Raw genomic sequence first — 18,157 nt, 5'->3', positions numbered from 1 at the left:
AGTGTGCCACCTAATCTTGCTGGCTTGACAGCCAGAAAGTCGAAGTAGAAGCTCTATTCTCAGACACAAATCTGTCTCTTTTTGGCAACCGGGGGAAGGAAAGAAGAAAAGGGGTCAGGACATAGGGGAGGGAAAGAGAAATGGAGGAATCCTAGGCCCTGGTAATGAATGTGGGAGCCCAGGAGTCAGGATCACTTTTATATTTTGCCACATTAAAAGGTTAGTGTGCCACAATTCCTTATGGCAAATAATAGTGTTCTGTGAGAAATGAAAAAAGAAACAAATAAGGAAAAATCAACAAATCAATAAATAAGCATTTATTAAGTGCCTACTTTATGCTAGGCACTGTACTAAGTGCTGGAGATACAAAAAGAGGCAAAAGACTGTCTCTGCCCTCAGAGAACTTGCAGTCTAAGGGGGGGGAGAGAGACAATGTGCAAACAAAGATATACAAAGCAAGCTATATGCAGGATTAAGTAGGAAATAAATGACAGAGGGAAAGCACTAGAATTAAAAGGGGTTGGAAAGGAAAGAAATTTTGAGAACCAATGACCTACTAGAAGTAAGAATATGGACAAAGTCAATCATTCAACAAACATCTATGAAGTGCTTACTATGTACCAAGTGTTGGATATACAAGACGTAAATGGAAAAAAAAACCCTGCCCTCAAGGAAATTACATTCTATAGGGGAAGAAAACACACATAGATAAAAAATTAAGTACAACATAATTTGGAGGCAGAGAGGTTACTAGCAGCTGTGTGGGATTAGGAAAACCCTGGTTTCTCAGGGTTAAGGAGAAATAAATAGTAGTAATATAGACAGCACTGCATGTTATCCCCCACTTCAATCCATCCTTAATGATTAGTTATTTTTGGAAATATTTAAGGTAGAAATCTGACATAAAAATATTAGCTGGCATTCATATAGTACCCATACAATAGCAAAATGCTTTATATAAATGACATGTAGAGGGAGTTAGTTGGGGCAGTAGGTAGAGTTTGGGGCCTGAAGCCTAGAAGACCTGACTTCAAATCTAGCTTTAGAGGCTCACTAACTGTGTAACCCTAGGCAAGTCACTTCATTTCTATGTGCCTCAGTCTTCTCATCTGTAAAATGGCGATAATAGTAGCAGTTATCTCCAGGGTTGCTGTGAAGATAAAATTAAATACTATTTAAAAGCACTTTGCAAGCCTTAAAGTGCTATATTAATGCTAGTTGTGATTATGCCTAGAGTATTAGAGCAGCCCTGTACTTCTTCTCTGCCTCAGGTTCCTCCCCTCTATGCCCCATCCTCCCCACAGCTGCCAAAGTGATTTCCTCAAAGTACTAGTCTTACCAAGTCACTCACCTATTCAATAATCTCCAGTGGTTTCCTATTGATTATAAGATAAACTACAAACTCCTCTATTCAGCTTTTAAAGGCCTTTACTGTGGTCCAACTCTACCTTTTGAACTCTATTCCTCGTGATTCCCTTTTCTGCACTGGCCTTGTTTTTCCTCACATATGACATTCCACTTGCATGCTTTTTACACTGGTTGGGCCCCCTTAGAATCCATTGTTCCCTTCAAAACTACTCAAGCAACAACTTACACGTGAAGTCTTTCCTCATTTCCCCAGCTGCTAGTGCCTACCTTATCCCCCAATTTTTTATTGTTCATTTTGTATATATGTATACATGTCAAGAATAGAAGATGCAGTTTTGCTTATTATTTGTTGATTACCAAAAAGCATTCAAACTGATAGAACAAAGTGCTTCCTTAAAGACTCTTTTGCTACAAGATGCTTTCCATCTGTATATCTAGACCATTCACTTTTTGGAAGATGTAACAACATAAACAGATTTGTTCAATGACCGATGTTCAAATGTTCAAATGACCTTGTTTAATGTTCAAACATCAAGAGAAAAACAAAACATGGGGATGTATGTTTGTCAAAAAGTATTCCCCACTACAATGGAGGTGATTTAGTGATGAGTCCAGGTTGAGGATCCCTGTTTATGGTGAGGTCCTCTCTAGATGTTTTCTTTTAAAGACAACATTGCGCTGACTTGACTTTCAGTGAGAACCAGGTAACAACAAAGTGCTTTGCAAACCTTAGAACTCTATACAAATGCTAACTATTATTTACCTTCTTTTTTTTTGTTTTTTTGTTTTTTTAGTGAGGCAATTGGGGTTAAGTGACTTGCCCAAGGTCACACACGTGTCAAGTGTTTGGTCTGAGGCCGCATTTGAACTCAGATCCTCCTGACTTCAGGGCCAGTGCTCTATCCACTGCCACCTAGCTGCCCCCCCCCCTTTTTTTTAAAGAGGTTGGAGACCACTACTAGCACAGAATGATACATGTTGTCAGAGGAGGTTACTGTATCTTAAGTTTTTAATTTTTGTTACAAGGGAGGATTCAGGGCTGTGTTCCCCTCCTCCCTTCCCTTCCTTGGGGGTAGTGGTATATTTCTAGAAATGACTATTACAAGAACAAGTTTTGTATTTTTTTTTTTAAGTTAGACTTGGAGAAGCCAACAGTTGAGAACTGAGTTTGATTCCTACCTCTAGTTCCCTAAAAGGTATTGCCATGTAAATGTCAGTTATCACTATTACCATCTCTCCTTTACGGCAACTGACGATAACTTTTTTATTCCCCAAAATCAAATTCATCTTTAAAACGGCAAAAATCTGCAACTACTGATGCTTTTTTTTTTTTAAAGAATCTTTCCAGACATTTGGAAAGTTACCTGACCTCTCTGGGTCTGTTTCCCCATCTGTAAAAAGTAACTTGGCAATTTCTCCTTTCTAAATCTAAATCCTTTAGTCTTTTTAGGGACAAGTTGGTGAGTACATGCAACTGATTCCTTTTTTGCGTGTGAATTCCAAGAAGACAGGAACCTTGCCTTTCCTTCAGAGGCACATCTCTATTTCCTGCTGTCACTAATCGTTTCTACCAGCTATTCTGTTGTCCTGTTCAGTGATTGCTTATGTTGCTTATGCTTGACTGTTCCCCACAATTCCTAGGGCAGTGCTTTGGGACCTGCCACCCAAAAAATTCTAGTTCTCCTCCTCCTCCCCGGCTTCTTCTTTTTCTTCCTCCTGTCTGCAACGTATAGTAGTTGGTACTGCCTTCACTGGGTCGAATGCCAGTAGATAGACAATGCCTACAAAGTTGATTGTTGTGCTGTTTTGTTTATCCAAACCTGCGACTTTATCAGTAGAGGATTTAGAAACTCACTAGCAACTCATAATCTTAAAGCAGTCTTTCAGGGCATTGTCTTGCCCAATTTTACCCAGCTGGCATATATCCATATCAGGATTTGAACTCTTCTTGATGATTCCAAAGTCGGGCTCTACCCACTACATTATGTAGCCTATTAAGCGGAATTAAACACTTACTTAAAAAGAAAACTACTTTTGCAGAGGGGAAAAAAAATGTGTGATCTGAGGCCCTCAACCTATAGCTTTATTTTACTTCTCCAATCTAGTTTCCCTTCCCCAAAGATTTGGAGCAGCTAGAACGTGTTGCACAGCCAGTTACTAAAGGTTAGTCCGGAGCGCGCGCGCGCGAAGGAGCACGTGTTAGCGGGCCCAGGCAACCGGGAACCCAGCCCAACACTGCTCAAATTCAAAGTTGCGCCTCCTTTCTTCCGCAAGCCCCTCCCCTCCCCGCGACCAGGGGCGTCGCTCCGATCCCCTCCCCGCATCTCTCGGGCCCTGAGCGGCCGCCTGCCGCGGAAGAGCCTGGAAGCGCCTGGCTAGCTTAGGGTGGAACACTGAAGCAACCGGTCAGTCTTTCTTTTTCCTTTGTCGGGGTATGAGCCGATCACACCCGCTTCCCCGGGGCGAAAAGCTCTGGCTTCCCCTTTCCAAACTTTTCCCAACTCCGCGTTGCCCTCCCCAGCTCTCCATCTTCTTCCCCTCCCCCCTCTCTTCCTTTACCTCCCATTTGGGGTGTCTTGAGTGGAAGACCCCACCCCGCGCAGCGTCTGGCGGAGCCAGCTTGTCTCTGCGCGCTTAGCCGATGTTTGTGAACCTCATTCCTTTACTGTCCCTCCCACTTACCCAACCTTCTACTAATTAACCCTTCCTCCCCCACTCTCCCTTTAATGTCTACCAATTTATTTCAAACTTAGGACCTGAATTCCTGCTGACTAGAGAGGATGGTTACCTGCTTAGTTCCATTAAAAAAAAAAAAGTTTTTTCTTTCTATGGTCATTATGTGGTATGTGCTTTTACTTTCTTTACACTTCCCTCCATTCTCCCGTGAGCATTTTTTTGTTTGTTTGTTTGTTTGTTTTGTTTAAGCGAGCTGGGGTGGGTTGGAGAATGATTAGAGGCTGGCAATCCCCCCTTTTTTTCAGGAGAGTTTTATTCACATCCTGTATTCGGTCAGGCAAGGGTTGCCTCAGATTATTTCTTTGTAACCAGAAGAGAACCACACAGATAAAATGAGAGTAGGGTAAAGCCTGCTACCCACCCTAAGAAAATGAGCCTTTTAATGTGTATGTATCCTAATGTGGGGTAGTGAAAGGAAAACCGTTTTCCCTCAACAGAACCACCACCCTGAGACTTTGCTCATGATGGGCTATTTGGCTTGTCTACATGTGATCCTGTGTTGCCAAGCCAATTCTGGCTTTCTGGATGAGTCAGTTCTGCCTCAGAGAAGGCTGTTGTGGCCTGAAAAGTCCCTATGACTTGTTCGCTTTTATGTTAAGGGCCTTTAGTTAGTAGCATTCTTCTTAAAGTTGAATGTTGGAGTGATTTAATCAGGGTCCCAAGAAAGCAAGGGCTTTTGAAGCACAGTTAATGAAAGTAAATAGTCAGGGGTAGGGACGGTGAGGTGAGAGGAAAAAGAACAAGAGTATTGATATTGATGCCAAAAGAAAGCATGTAATGGAGACTGCAACCCTGGCTGCTCCCAGTCTGTGAATATGCTTATAGGGTGAGCATCCAGGGTCTGCTTGCATTCATCTGAAAGGCTTTTTTTTTTTTAAGAGGTGCTGATCACTAAGTCCCATTATATCCGTCCAATTCTGCATCTCAGGTAGCTTTCCTTAAAGTTGTGTTCACCCTCTTGATTGCTTGGTTCATGTGCCCAGATATACTTTTCAGGTCCCTAATTTAATCAACAAATACTGAAAGCCTGCTTATGTGTCCTGCTGGTCTAGTGTCATCTTGGGCAGAAAATAACATCATAGATTATGATTCAGCTCCCTAACCTCTCCTACTTTAATAATTTATTCCTTTATGAACACTGATCTTACCAAAATGTTCTGGTGGCAAGAGGGGAAAAAAAAATTAATTGAAGAAGGGCCAGTTATTAAACACCAATGAAATTCAGGCACAGTGCTAGGAAGGGCAGTACAGCTGCTCCTTCTCCCTTCTCCCCAGTGATTTCCCCCGAGAAGTTTACATCCTACTTGGGAACAACGTTCATATATATGTGTATGTGTGTTGTTGGAGTGGAATCTTGAAGGAAATCAGGGATTTTAAAAGGGAGAGGTGGGTAGAGAGTATATTCCAGGTATTATGTTGTTCAGTCATTTTTCATGCCAAAACTCTCCATGGAGTTTTCGTGGCAAAGATACTGAACTGGTTTTCTATTTCCTTCTCCAGTGGATTAAAGCAAACAGAGGTTAAGTGACTTGGCCAGAGTCACACAGCTAACAAATATTTGAGGCCAAATATGAACTCAGGTCTTTCTGACTCCAAGCCTGGCACTCTATTCACTCTGCCATCTAGCTGCTGAAAGAGGGAGGATGAGCTTATTTTCTCATTGTTTTGTTCAGTTGTATCTGACTCTTGGCCCCATTTGGAGTTTACTTGGCAAAGATACTGGTGTGGTTGGCCATTTCCTTCTCCAGTTCATTTTACAGATGAGGAAACTGAGGCAGGCAAAGATGGTTAAGTGACTTACCCAGGGTCACACAGCTAGTAAGTATCTGAGGTCACATTTGAACTCAGGTCTTCCTGACTCAGGGCCTGGTGCTCTATCCACTGTGGCACTGGTATGGAGGACAGCAATTTGCAGACATATAGATAGGGGCTGGAGATAGTGTTAAGTGTGAGGAACAAGAAAGCCAGTTTGGCTAGACTGCAAAATGTGTGAGGGGTTCATGTAACAAGACTCAAAAGAATGGGTTTAAATTTTGAGGCTTCTTAAATGCTAAATAAAACAATTTATGTTTGATCTTAGGGATAATGGGGAGCCATTAGAGTTTTTTGATTAAGGGTGGTGACATGTTTGGACCTTTGCTTGAGGGAAATTACTTTGGTTTCTGGGTAAGGGATAGATTAGAGTGAGGATAGACTCGAAATAGAAGGACCAGTTGGGGGGATACTGTTGTCATTGTTAGAAATATTTTATATAGTCTGATTTTATGTGGTTTCATGTTAAGCACTGAACTATGAAAAATTATATGATGGTAGACCTGACAATCTAAAATGGTCCATTCCTTGCTGCGTTTACTGGAGAAACTGATTTTCTTTTTAGTTTACAGTTTAAATGAAAGAATGTATGTGTGAAATTGTTTATTTTAATTAGAAACTGTTTATTTGATAAAGTTTTTTGTTTTGCTGTAATACTCATACCCTCTTCTAACTTTTGTAGGAATAATGGCACCCAAAAGGCAAGAGAAATCCAAACTTCCAGTTCCCCTTCCAGAAGGCATGATTCTGAAAGACACAGAAGGAAAAACATGGCAGTTGGGTAATATGATCGGTTCTGGAGGGTTTGGATTAATATATTTAGGTAAAGTATCAGTGTCAATTATCAGATGTATTTGTATTTGACTATTGCTTTATGTGATTAGAAAATAATAGATTTTCCAAATGGAAATTTTGAAATAAGAGGTAATTTAAAAACCTATTTCATGTAGCAGTAAAATACCAAGAAGTATTTAGTGAAATGCCTAGGTTCAAGAGAAGATGTGTGAGACATTGTGTTAGGACTAAGGCTCCTGATTAGTAGTACAGACACAATGAAAGGAAAAAGAAGCAAAAGATCCAAAGGGGGAGAGCATTGCCTTTCTGAAATGGCTAATTCTAGAATAAGAGCTGACTTCTATTCCTAGGAAAATTGTGGACAGGTTAGTATGAGCCTGCAGTGTGATGTGGTAGCCAAAAAAGCTAATGAAAACCTTGTTTGCGTTGAGGGCCATACCTTCCAGGAATAGGGAGGTGAGAGTTGTGCTATGTTCTGACCTGTCTGTATTCATCTAAAGTTTTGGGTTCAGTTTCTGGCACCATGATTTGAGAAGGATATTGATAAACTAGAAAGCCAGAGGAGGACAGTCAGGATGGTGAAAGGCTTTGAATCCTTGTCATGTGAGTATCAGTTGAATAAACTAGGCTTGTTTTTCTTGGACACGAAAAGACTCAGACTATGCAGGATAACTTTGTTAAGAATTTGAAGGATTTTCAGGCGAAGGAAAGGTTAGATTTTTTTTTTTCTAGTTAGCATTAGAGGGCAAAACCAGAACCAATGGGTGGAAAGTACAAAGAGGTCAATTTAAACTAGATTTCAGGAAGAACTTCCTATAATTAGAGTTGGTGACAAAAGAACTGTGAACTAAGGGGATATTCATTAGTTGAAAACCTAAGAACCAAGATCAAGACAATGATCATTTACGTTTCCTGAAGACTGGTGATGAAACATGTTATCCATTATAGAGAGGCAATAGATCTAAGACGCAGAATGAGGCCTATGTATATGTGTGTGACTGTATAAACATATATATGTATGTATAAACTATATCAAATAAGCAAATAGAAATATAGATACTATCTATTTGTCTGTCTGTCTATCTGTCTATTTATCTGTCTATTGTATAGAGCTCCTGGGGGAAATTTGTTTTGTTTGACCGTGCATATTTATTACAAGAATTTTCCTTTTTTTCCCTCCATAGTTCTTACAGCTTTCAAAATCATTTGTTTTGACAATGTTGTTGCTGTTGCATTAGTTGTTCTCCAGGTTCTGCTCATTTCATTTTCATCAATTTATACAAATCCTCAGAATAATTTTATTTTTATAAAATTGATGTTATAGTGTAACTTATTTTCTTATTCTGCTTGCTTCACTTTGCATCAGTTCATACAAGTCTTTCTATGTTGCTTTCTAATCGATTTCCTCATTTCTTATAGCACTGTAGTATTCTATCACATTCCTATATCACAATTTATTTAGTCATTCCTCAATTGATAGGCATCCCCTTAGTTTCTGGTTTTTTGTTGTTGTTGTTGTTGTTTTGCTTAGTTTTTGCCACCATAAAAATTGCTATTATAAATATTTTTTGTACATATAGGACTTTTTCCTCTTTCTTCAAATGTGAACTTTAAAAAATATATTTTGATAACTATTTCAATATAATTGACTTCCTTTGTAATCCTGTGTATTTTACTTAAAGACTACTTGCCTGTAGTCTTCGTACTTCCTTTTTTGAAAATCAGGACATTTGCCCACTTCCATTCTGTAGCACCTCTTGTATTCTTCTCTTTCTAAGATCTCAGGTACTGGCTCACATCTCTCACCTCTTTCAGTTCCTGCGGATGTAGTCCACTGGGCCTTGTAACTTGAACTCAACAGTAATAGCTATGAGCCCTCTTGTTCTCTCCAGGCTCATCATGCAGAATAACTGCTAGCCATTTTTGTTCTGTTCTTTCCAGTCCAAAGATCATTCTCCTTGACAGAGAAAACAGAACCACAATTAGGTCTTGATTAATGAGAATAATGAATTCTCTGACATGGTTGTGTTTTCAAATTCACATTATTCAAAGTTATAATTATGTAAAGTAGGGTAATTGGTTCCAGCTCAGTGCATATATGCGGTGTGAACTCCAACAATGCGACCATTTTGAAAGATTCATTATTCACACTCCTTGGGACCTAACTGTAAATAACACCTACTATACCTATTCCTCTGGTTTGGCTTTTACATAAGTAACTCCGAAGCAAAAACATGAAAGAGGGGGTGTATATGTGGTTTCTTCAGCTGTTTTTGTTTGGATTCAGCTGTCACATTTGATTCATACGTGTATCATAGTAGCAAGATATTTTAATACAGAGCACATAGAGGCAAGGCAAGCATTCATCTCAAATTAATTTTCAGCGTACCTCTCGTATTCTGTTATCATTGTAAGATCATAGTTTGATTTTTATTGTAAGAAAGGGAATGCATTTGTTTGGCTGATATTCCATTTGGCATCATTTATTATTATTATTTTTTTGAAAAAGCTAGATGCAAGAAGATTCCTGCCTTTTATCACTCTGAACACAGATACTGTAGCTATTCCAGGTCCAATGCTCATTTATTCTAGATTGCTAAATAGTGTTTGTATAAAATTTCCCCTTGAAAAAATGTTTGTTGATGCATTTTTATTTTTAGTTTAAAGTCGTTTCTGGATATATTTGCTTGTCTCTTCCCCCGCCCCCATACATATATCCAACATGCCCTATCTTACAATAAAGAAAAAGTTAAGTAAAACCAGCCAGCCAACATAGTGACAGTGTACATACAGCATTCCATATACATATTTTCCCACTTAGGTGTGTTTTTTTTATCTGTTCTCTGGGACCAAGGTTTGTCATTCCACTTACATAGAGTTTAAGAGATTTGTTTTGGTATTCTTTGTATTTAAATTATTACAGTTGTGTATAAACTATAAGTCATTCTGCTCACTTCACTCAAGTTTTCTTTTATGAAACATTTCAAGGTTCTCTTTGGTGACATTTGGAAAGTAGACATCAGTGATGTTAGAGAATGTGCACTTTAGAGAGGCTCTCAAAATCGGGTTAGCTGTTTTGGGAAGAGGCCAGATATTTCAATGTCCCTAATGAGACCAGTACCTTCAGACTATCTACTTTCTATCAGAAATGATGCTAATAAATTATAGAGAAAGTCAGCTGTTTGGTGAGGAGCCATCAGTAATAAATCCATCAAACTGATGTTTTGAATGGCAATTTTCAAGATGTACAAGCTAATCTGTATGGAATTACATAAAGTTTCTATATTTCATCTTTATTCTTGTCCTCTCTTATGTCAGTGTACTACATTAAGAAGAAACTGATAAATTCAAGTTTTCCTTAATACTTTTGTGCCCGATAACATTCTTTTCAGGTATGATTCTCTCCAAAATATGTTGCTTTGGCAGGTACTTCATCAGAATCTGTTGCCTAAGGCTGGGAATAAACTAGCTGCTATCTCTCTTGCATTGTGCATGTTCAACCATCCTCTAGCTTTGAGATCAATAACTAAGGCCTTTCAGTAATCAGCATCTTTCAGAGAAAGCAAAGGGGCAGAGGAGTTTTGATATTTACAGTCGACTTGGAGTGATAGTGTGCCTGTAGCATTTGTAGGAAAAGTTGTCATGAGAGGAAAAAAATAGTCTGAATACAAGAACAAAGTCCGTGTTCTTCTGATGCGGTGTAAAGAGGAGAAGGAAGGAGGGAAAAGGAAAAAAAAAAGTGAGAGAAAGGAAGAGAGAAAATAAAATGATTTAAGGGAGGGGAAAAATTACTATGGCCCTTACATCAGATGAGAAAAATAGTTTCACAGAACTATAGTGAGGAGAGAGAGCTCTAAGGCAAGGAATGTTGTGGAGTTTATTTAACAAACTTCATTATTTCTTTCTCTTATTGGAAACTTTGGGTTCTTTTGATAGGATGCTGATTCATAGTTTCTTGGCCGTATAGGAGGAGAGGAGAGTGATCAGGACCTCCACCAGAGAAGTTCTGGCTTCCTCAATCTATTGTTATTGTTGTTCAGTCCTTTCAGTCATATCTGATGCTTTGTGACCCCATTTAGGGTTTTCTTGGCAAAGATGGTAAAGTGGTTTGCCATTTCCTTCTGTAGCTCATTTTACAGATGAGGAAACTGAGGCAAACAGGGTTAAGTGATTTGCCCAAGGTCACACAGCTGGTAACTATCTGAAGCCAGATTTGAACTTAGATCTTCCTGACCCCAGGCCCAGTGTTCTGTCCACTGTGCCACCTAGCTATCAATCTATTTGTTGTTTAGTTGTTTCAGTCATGTCTAACTCTTTGTGACCTCATTTGGGATTTTCTTGGCAAAGATACTGGAGTAGTTTGCCATTTCCTTCTTTAGCTCATTTTACAATTGAGGAAACTGAGGCAAATGGGTAAGTGACTTGCACAGGGTCACACAGCTAGTAAGTGTCTGAAGTTAGATTTGAATTCATGCAATGTTTTTTATATCCACTGAGCCACTTAGCTTCCCTCAATCTGTCAGCAAGCATTTATTAAGCACCTACTCTTTTTGAGATACTGTCCTAGGCATTAGGGAAAAATGAAGTGATCTTTGCTCTCAAGTAGCCTACATTTTGTTGAGGGAGACAAACTTGTCCATAAGTATTTACAAAATATAAATTGAATGAATCACAGCCATCCGAGATGGAAAAATCATCATATATTACATGTAGAATTTTTTTTTTTTAGTCACCATAGTTGTATGAATAATGACATACTAAAAAGTAGTGACTTAAAGGTCCTGTTGCACTCATCTCCTGCTCTAAAGGCATTGGATCTCAGAATTAACAAGAACTCAGAGGAACAAATTGTGGGATAAGTTTCTGCCAAATTTGTCAAAAGGCTCTTTTTGTGCCTGTTTTGTGACATGACTAGAACTAGAATAGATTTATCTCCAGAATTTCTGGTTTCATTGAAGTCTCTTTTAGCTGTGATCAGTGAGCCTAGGTAATACATATTTGTCATGGGATGATAGACATTGGACATAGGAGAGACTAGGAGGTATCATTCAATACAATTTCCTAATTTTATAGGTGAGGAAATTGAGGCCCAGAGAGGTATAATAATTTGTCCAGGGTTCAGGAGTGTGCAGGGGCCAGCTTGTAATGGATCACAAGAGATGATTGTTAAATTTTGAGTCTGAGCAATTATGTCTCAGAAATCAGCAAACACTACAAATCAGAGCTTGATATTATTTTTAATATTGTTGATTATTTAGACTTAAGAAAGGGATGGAGGAAATGTTAATGCAGATTAAATTTAAAAGTGTGTCATGCATAAATGTTTTTTTCAGAGACATTTACCATCACACCTTTGCCAAGGTCCTAAGTGAGAGTTGAAATTAAAACTCTGATCTTTTTATTTTAAGTCCTTTTGACTTTACTTAAATTCTCAATAGCACTTTATAGCCAGTAGGGACCATGGTGAAAACCTTGGGACGGGGTTATGACATGTCATTCATTTCATAGACACTTGTTAATCACAAACAGGATGGTTCAGTAGAAAGAGTGGTATTTAAAGTCAGATGACCCACCACTTACTACTTGTGTGGCTTCTGGCAAACCACTTGACCTCTCTCGATCTTTGTTCCTTCATTCATAAAATGAGGGCGTTGGACTGTGTGGCTCCCCAAGTGTCCCTTCTGGATCAAATCTGTGAAACTTTTTAGATTTCATTTAACTGATTCTCATCTTTTTGGGTTATAGCCATATTTTCTTCTATTTTCTTTGAAACACTTTAAAATATTTACTGAGTGTTATTAGTGCTCATTTTGTGGAGAAATAGGACACAATTCTCTGTATTTTTTTTTTTTTTGGTCTAGCTATGTTGTTTCATTGGTACAGAGAATGGCTGGTATGAAAACTTCCCCATTCCTTTCTTCTCTTCCTTCTCCTGCACAGCTCACTAATTCGAACATAATTTATAGTCTTAGAAAATTGCCTGAGGCGTGAAGAGGTTAAGTAACTTTCCCAGCATCACTAGCTATTATGGATCATCTGCAGGACTTAAATCCAGATCTTTTTAACTCCAGGATCAGTTTTCTAAACCTAATACTATGCAACTTATCTTGTGTGTGCCATGGAGAAGGCATTATCTGATTTTTTAATAAGGAATTTATTGATGATTGCAATTTGATCTTTCCTGTTTGGAACCTTGTAATCAGTTATTTGGGCAAGATGCATTGGATTAGACACACCATGCAAATATAACTGAAGAATTATGTAGTAACCTTTCTTTTGAACTAGTAGGGTTTGAGAAAGGGGCAACAAAATAAAGAGCAGGTAAGAATCAGTCAATTTTCAGTCTTCCTGAGATGATATCTCTCCTAGAGTCAAACAATGAGAAAATTCTTTGTGGCTGTTGGAGCTTCTGATTTCTCTATAAAATAAGGGCAGCATTATTTTGTTTGTGAACTAAAGTATTTTTAGGTCAGAGGTTCTAATTTTTTGCATCATAGACTCCTATGGCTGTCTGGTGAAGCCTGTGGAACCCTCCTCAGAGTAATGTTTTCAAATCCATGAAATACAATATGTAGGATTACAAAGAAAACCAATTTATTGAAATGTCCTCAAAATATTTAAAACAAAAATAGAAAGAAGTTCATGAACCTCAGGTTGATAACCTCTGCTTTAGAAAGGAGGAGAAAAATGGGAGACTTTCTGGAAAGACTGTGTGTGTGTGTGGGGGGGGGAACTTGATTAATAAGATAATCATTGAATTTGAATGGTAAAAATAAGGAATTTTATTAGTTACTTAACTTTATATTGCTATTGTTAATTGACTTATGAGTATACCTTTTTATCAGTATTACATATGTGGTTGTGACTTCTGGTTGTCCAAGTCCTTGGGCAGACAATGAGTATTACTTCTAAAGCTCATTTCTTCTTCTCCATTTCACTGCCCATGTCTTTTCCTTGATAATATGTGATGCTCTATATGAACGTATTTTTCAATGGAAAAGGAAGGAATCTTAATGGAAAAAAAGCGAAACAAAACAAAACAATAAAAAAACACTATTAACTGCTTCTGTGTCAAAGTGTTTCCAAGACTTCCTTGGTAGAGATTGGGATGACACTTGATTAACATGGTGGGCATAACTTTTCTTTAAAGGGTTCCAAACAAGGATACTGGAGGCATACAAAAAAGATTCAGTGGAAAGACATCCATTGATGGCCAGAAGCATCTACAGATGCAATGTGATCCCATGCAATGAAGCATGTGGCCCTTCATTGGCATTATATGATAACAGGAGGATCTTCTGGCAGAAGAGCTGACTTTTGCTGCGTTCTGCAGGCTGCCCCTCCAAACCCATCTTTGATTGGCACCTATGCCCTATTGAAACTGGCATCACACCTTCTGAGTGGGCACTGTGCCAGTCTAGCAGATGGGTATGGGCACAAGCATGCCAGAAACCCAGTATGTGCTTCAAGTTTAAGTATCAGGGGCCGAAACTCCCATCCAGGGATGTTAAAGCTGCAGTCTGTTTAGAGCTTTTTGTGCTTAAGGTGAAAGGATATGCCATTTCTACTCCAGCTTAGAGGTTGATTAATTTTGAAAGTCAAACAGTAGCTCCTGTGGCTGTGTCGGGCAAAACCGTAACTCTGGTGAATCAGAATTACTGCTTCCTGTAGGGAAGAGAAAGTATTGTAATGAAGTTTCCATCCAGAGATGCTCTCCTGCAAGGTCCTCCAGCGCTCAAGCAGCGGGCCCTCAGTCGAGATGAATATTCCTATTCTTTAGCAAAGCCAGGTGCAGTCGAAGCCAGATCCTCAACCTGGTGAAGTGGAGAACCCTCAATTTCGAAAGGGCAAATAGAAGTTGGGAAGAACTCAGCATCAGCTCTCCTCCCCATGAAGTCATGAGTCTTCACTGAGTAATCACACAAAGAAGATGAAGAGAGGAGAAAATCTGAATGAAAAGAACTTCAGAATGCTAATTCGGAGAAACCTTTTAACCACAGCAAAATAAAAGTAGTTTAGCACTGCTTGCTCAAAGCATGGTCTGATTCTTTGCATTTTATATCACCCAAGGCTGAGTGTACTAGACTTTAACAGGAGTTGTTACATGAAGACCAGTTCCTCCAATATCTGTCATGTATATAAACTTTGCTTCTTGAATAATGGATTTTGCATAAAATTGAGTTTTAAACACCATATCCATATCCCTCATGATAGTCTCACACTCACTGCAGAACCAAGCAAAAAAAAAAAAAAGAAAAAAGAATCAGGGAATTGTTCCTTATGACCACTTTACCCACATCCCCAAAGGCTCTTAAATTTCTAGGAATGCATACAAGACCAGCTGTGGCCAGGAGAAGCTCTCTCTAATCACCTTATAGCCATTGCTTTTTCTTTTCCACTGTGTAAACTTTGTGTATGGAACAGGTTCCATGAGACCATTGTGCATACTTTGCCGGATTCAAAACCTATAACGGCCACAAATTAAACTACTAAAACTAAAGCTGGCACGCTGTGACTGCCAAATAAAACTGGCACATCCCTCTGTCAGACTGCGGCGGGTGAGTGTGCCATACAGTCCTAGGAAAACACAATTCATCCAGAAGCACTTTTGTCACTTGTTCCGATATTAAACCAGAGAAAGTGACATTAATTAAGGTAGTGACATGAGCCAACAAAGGCAATGAAATTCCTGGCTTTGGCTTCTGTGCAGACCTTAACCCAACCTGCTATGCCTAGTTATTGTGGATATTTCTGAAGGGTAGGTAATATGCCTTCTTTCCACTTCCTTTCTTCAACCCCCATTTTGAAACATCATTTGCAAGCACCTCAAACCTCGTGCCTAGTCAACTGGTGCTTTGGGAGATGGCTTCACCGACTGAGAGTGATAGTGACATAGGCTACTTCTGTGTAGGTAATATGAAGTACATGTCCTCGGTTCCTCTATGAAATGTACACAGGCAGAGAGAATTGGGTCCCTGGAAGAAAGAATCACAGCAACCAAATGAACAGGGTGGGTATAGTGGGAGGCCAGTGAATAGAGAGTTGTTGGACCTGGAGTCTGGAAGACCTGAGTTTAAATCCTACCTCAAACACCTCCTAGCTGTGTGACCCTGGGCAAGTCACTTAACTTCTCTGAACCTCAGTTTCCTCATTTGCAAAATGGGGATAATCATAGCATCTGCCTTACAGGGTTGTTGTGAGGCTGAAATGAGATAACATGTGTAAAGTGCTTTGTAAACCATAATACACAACATAAATGCTATTAGTATTCACAATAGATGCTGTTAATAATAATATGAATAATAATGAAATTAAGGATTCTGGTTAGATCTGGGGCAGGTTGTAGGAGGTAATGTTTGCAGCTAGGCCTTCAGAGGAAAATGTTAGCAGTTTGTGGAAGAGAACTTATGTAATTAGTCATGAACTGGTCTACAATGGAAAAAAAGAATTCAAAACATACAAGTAGTGATTGTACTAAAATAAAAATGGGGAGGGGAATTTTTGAAAGAATGTTTAAGGTGGGAGGAGAGAAGAAAGGGAGTTTGTTCTATTTCTCATTTATTCTCGACAGTTTTTTTAATCAAGAAGTATACACTTGCCCGTGGACATTGTAAGTAGAGGAAAGATATCCTGTCAACACATTGCTAATAGTAGTAGTTACCATTTAATATAGCATAGTAAGTTGGCAAAGTGACTTACTTAGGATATCAGGTTTGATCATTACAACAACCCTGTGAGGTAGGGGCTGTTATTATCCCCATTTTATGGCTGAGAAACGTTAAGTGATTTGCCCAAGATCACAAAGCTTGTAAGTGACTGAGACAGAACTAAAACCCAGGTCTTCTGACTCCCAAGTCCAGTACATTGGAAAAGGACATGGTTTAAAAGGAAGAATTGAGAAAATATTGAGAAGAGAGAACTTTCTTTTATAATGAACTAATTCCCTTGAATAGTATTTGACTGAGACATCTCTGTTGAGAATTATAGCTATTTGGAGAGATGCTTTTTGTGAAAAGGAGTGATCTAAAAGTGTGGGAAATAAATGCAAACATCAGTCTTTCCAGGTACCAAAACACAACTGTGCACAGAAAAACTTCTCGTACTATCTGTATTAAAATTTCTGTTAATTTTGGTTTTTGGACAATCAGAAGCTTTTGCTAAGGTTCCTGGACATAACTGTTGGCATTTGAGATCAGATTAGTAATTAGTCTCACCAGTAAGTTTTTCACATCAAGCAGGACAGTGCCTTCAAAGAAGTTTGAGGCCAGGGCTGCAAGGGAACAAGGAGAGAAGGCCAAATTGACACATGAAGAGTCCAAACAGTCCAAGAAAATATCAACACTGCTTACAGAATCAGTCTCAGAAAATGTGTCAATGTGTATGAGACTGTATTTGACTTGCAATCCAAGTAAAACAGATTATTTAAATCTGAGAGGCAGTATTACCGAACCCAGCAGGCCTACTGCCACTTGTTTGACTCTCTTAGAACAGAATACTGAGAGGCAAGAGCTCAAAGTTAAATGAACGTTAATACAATTCACAATCAAATGAAAGACCCAGAGAATATTCTTGAATCAAATTTTTTTTCTGTGCCCTAAATTTAACCAGCTGGAATTACTTTTTAAGTGCCATCCTATTTAACTTTTTTGAAATGATGAATTTGCCTTTTAATAGGAAATCTGTATTTTATCATGAAGATGGAACACAGTGTCCTTTGTTAATTATTCCCTGGAGAAGCAGGCTATTTTTTTCTGCTGTGTGCTTAGTATGTAGTAAAGGCATAGCTCTCCACAAATTTATTTCAGGTAGGAGAGATTGGAAACATGCATATTCAATAGAGAGGCAGATGAAGACTAAACTTCCTCTTAAGGTTTGTTGAGTACCACTTAATGAGAATTCTCAAAGGTGACATCACTAACCTGATTAGGAAATAATGAAAACAGAAGATAGAAAAGTCAAGAAAAACACAGTTGTCATTAGGGCTCAGTGATCATTAGGCAAATGTGTCAGTAGCAAGTAAAGCTGTATCTGACTCCATCCCTTTATTATTTGTGTGTGTATGAAAACATAACTACTCAGAGTATATCTTGAATCTTTAAATAGCTTGAGGAAATAATGGAGAATGGCATACCCATTACCACCTTCATTTCTCAAATAATAGTGTACTATATTATTGATGGTATTGACAGCTTAGTTAGGAAATCTTAGTGATGGTGCTAATAATACTGTCATTTTCAGGTCTTATGAACTTAAGTGATTATTTTTTCAATAATACTTAGGTCACAAAACGTATGAGAACAGTTGTTATTTATAATAAGTGTGATGTCAGGTGCTGGGGAAAATGAATTGAAAATTGTGTCCTGAATCAAACAATATTTCTGTGAAAAAAATGTGAAAGGATGGCCTACCAACACAGCTCCTGATAGAAAGAGAAAGAAGGTTACAT

The 18,157-nt window shown here is 38.6% G+C and overlaps 1 protein-coding gene across 2 annotated transcripts in view; it reads left to right on the top strand.

Annotated features, from left to right (window-relative positions):
- Window positions 1–3,646: 3,646 nt before the first annotated feature.
- VRK2 (VRK serine/threonine kinase 2) overlaps window positions 3,647–18,157 on the top strand; it is an 82,977-nt gene continuing 68,466 nt past the window's right edge. Inside the window, exons 1-2 of one of the 2 annotated variants that reach the window (XM_027865186.1) lie at window positions 3,647–3,773; window positions 6,599–6,739. In XM_027865186.1, coding sequence (XP_027720987.1) covers window positions 6,604–6,739 — 136 coding nt within the window. In that variant the 5' untranslated portion in view covers window positions 3,647–3,773; window positions 6,599–6,603. The remainder of the gene's footprint in view (window positions 3,774–6,598; window positions 6,740–18,157) is intronic. The other variant, XM_027865185.1, reaches the window with a different exon arrangement.

Source organism: Vombatus ursinus, unplaced genomic scaffold (genome assembly GCF_900497805.2).
Source record: "Vombatus ursinus unplaced genomic scaffold, bare-nosed wombat genome assembly UNPS02014778.1, whole genome shotgun sequence".
Lineage (NCBI taxonomy): Eukaryota > Metazoa > Chordata > Mammalia > Diprotodontia > Vombatidae > Vombatus > Vombatus ursinus.
The sequence above is the reverse complement of the archived record's forward strand: the minus strand, read 5'-3'. Positions and strand labels throughout refer to the sequence as shown.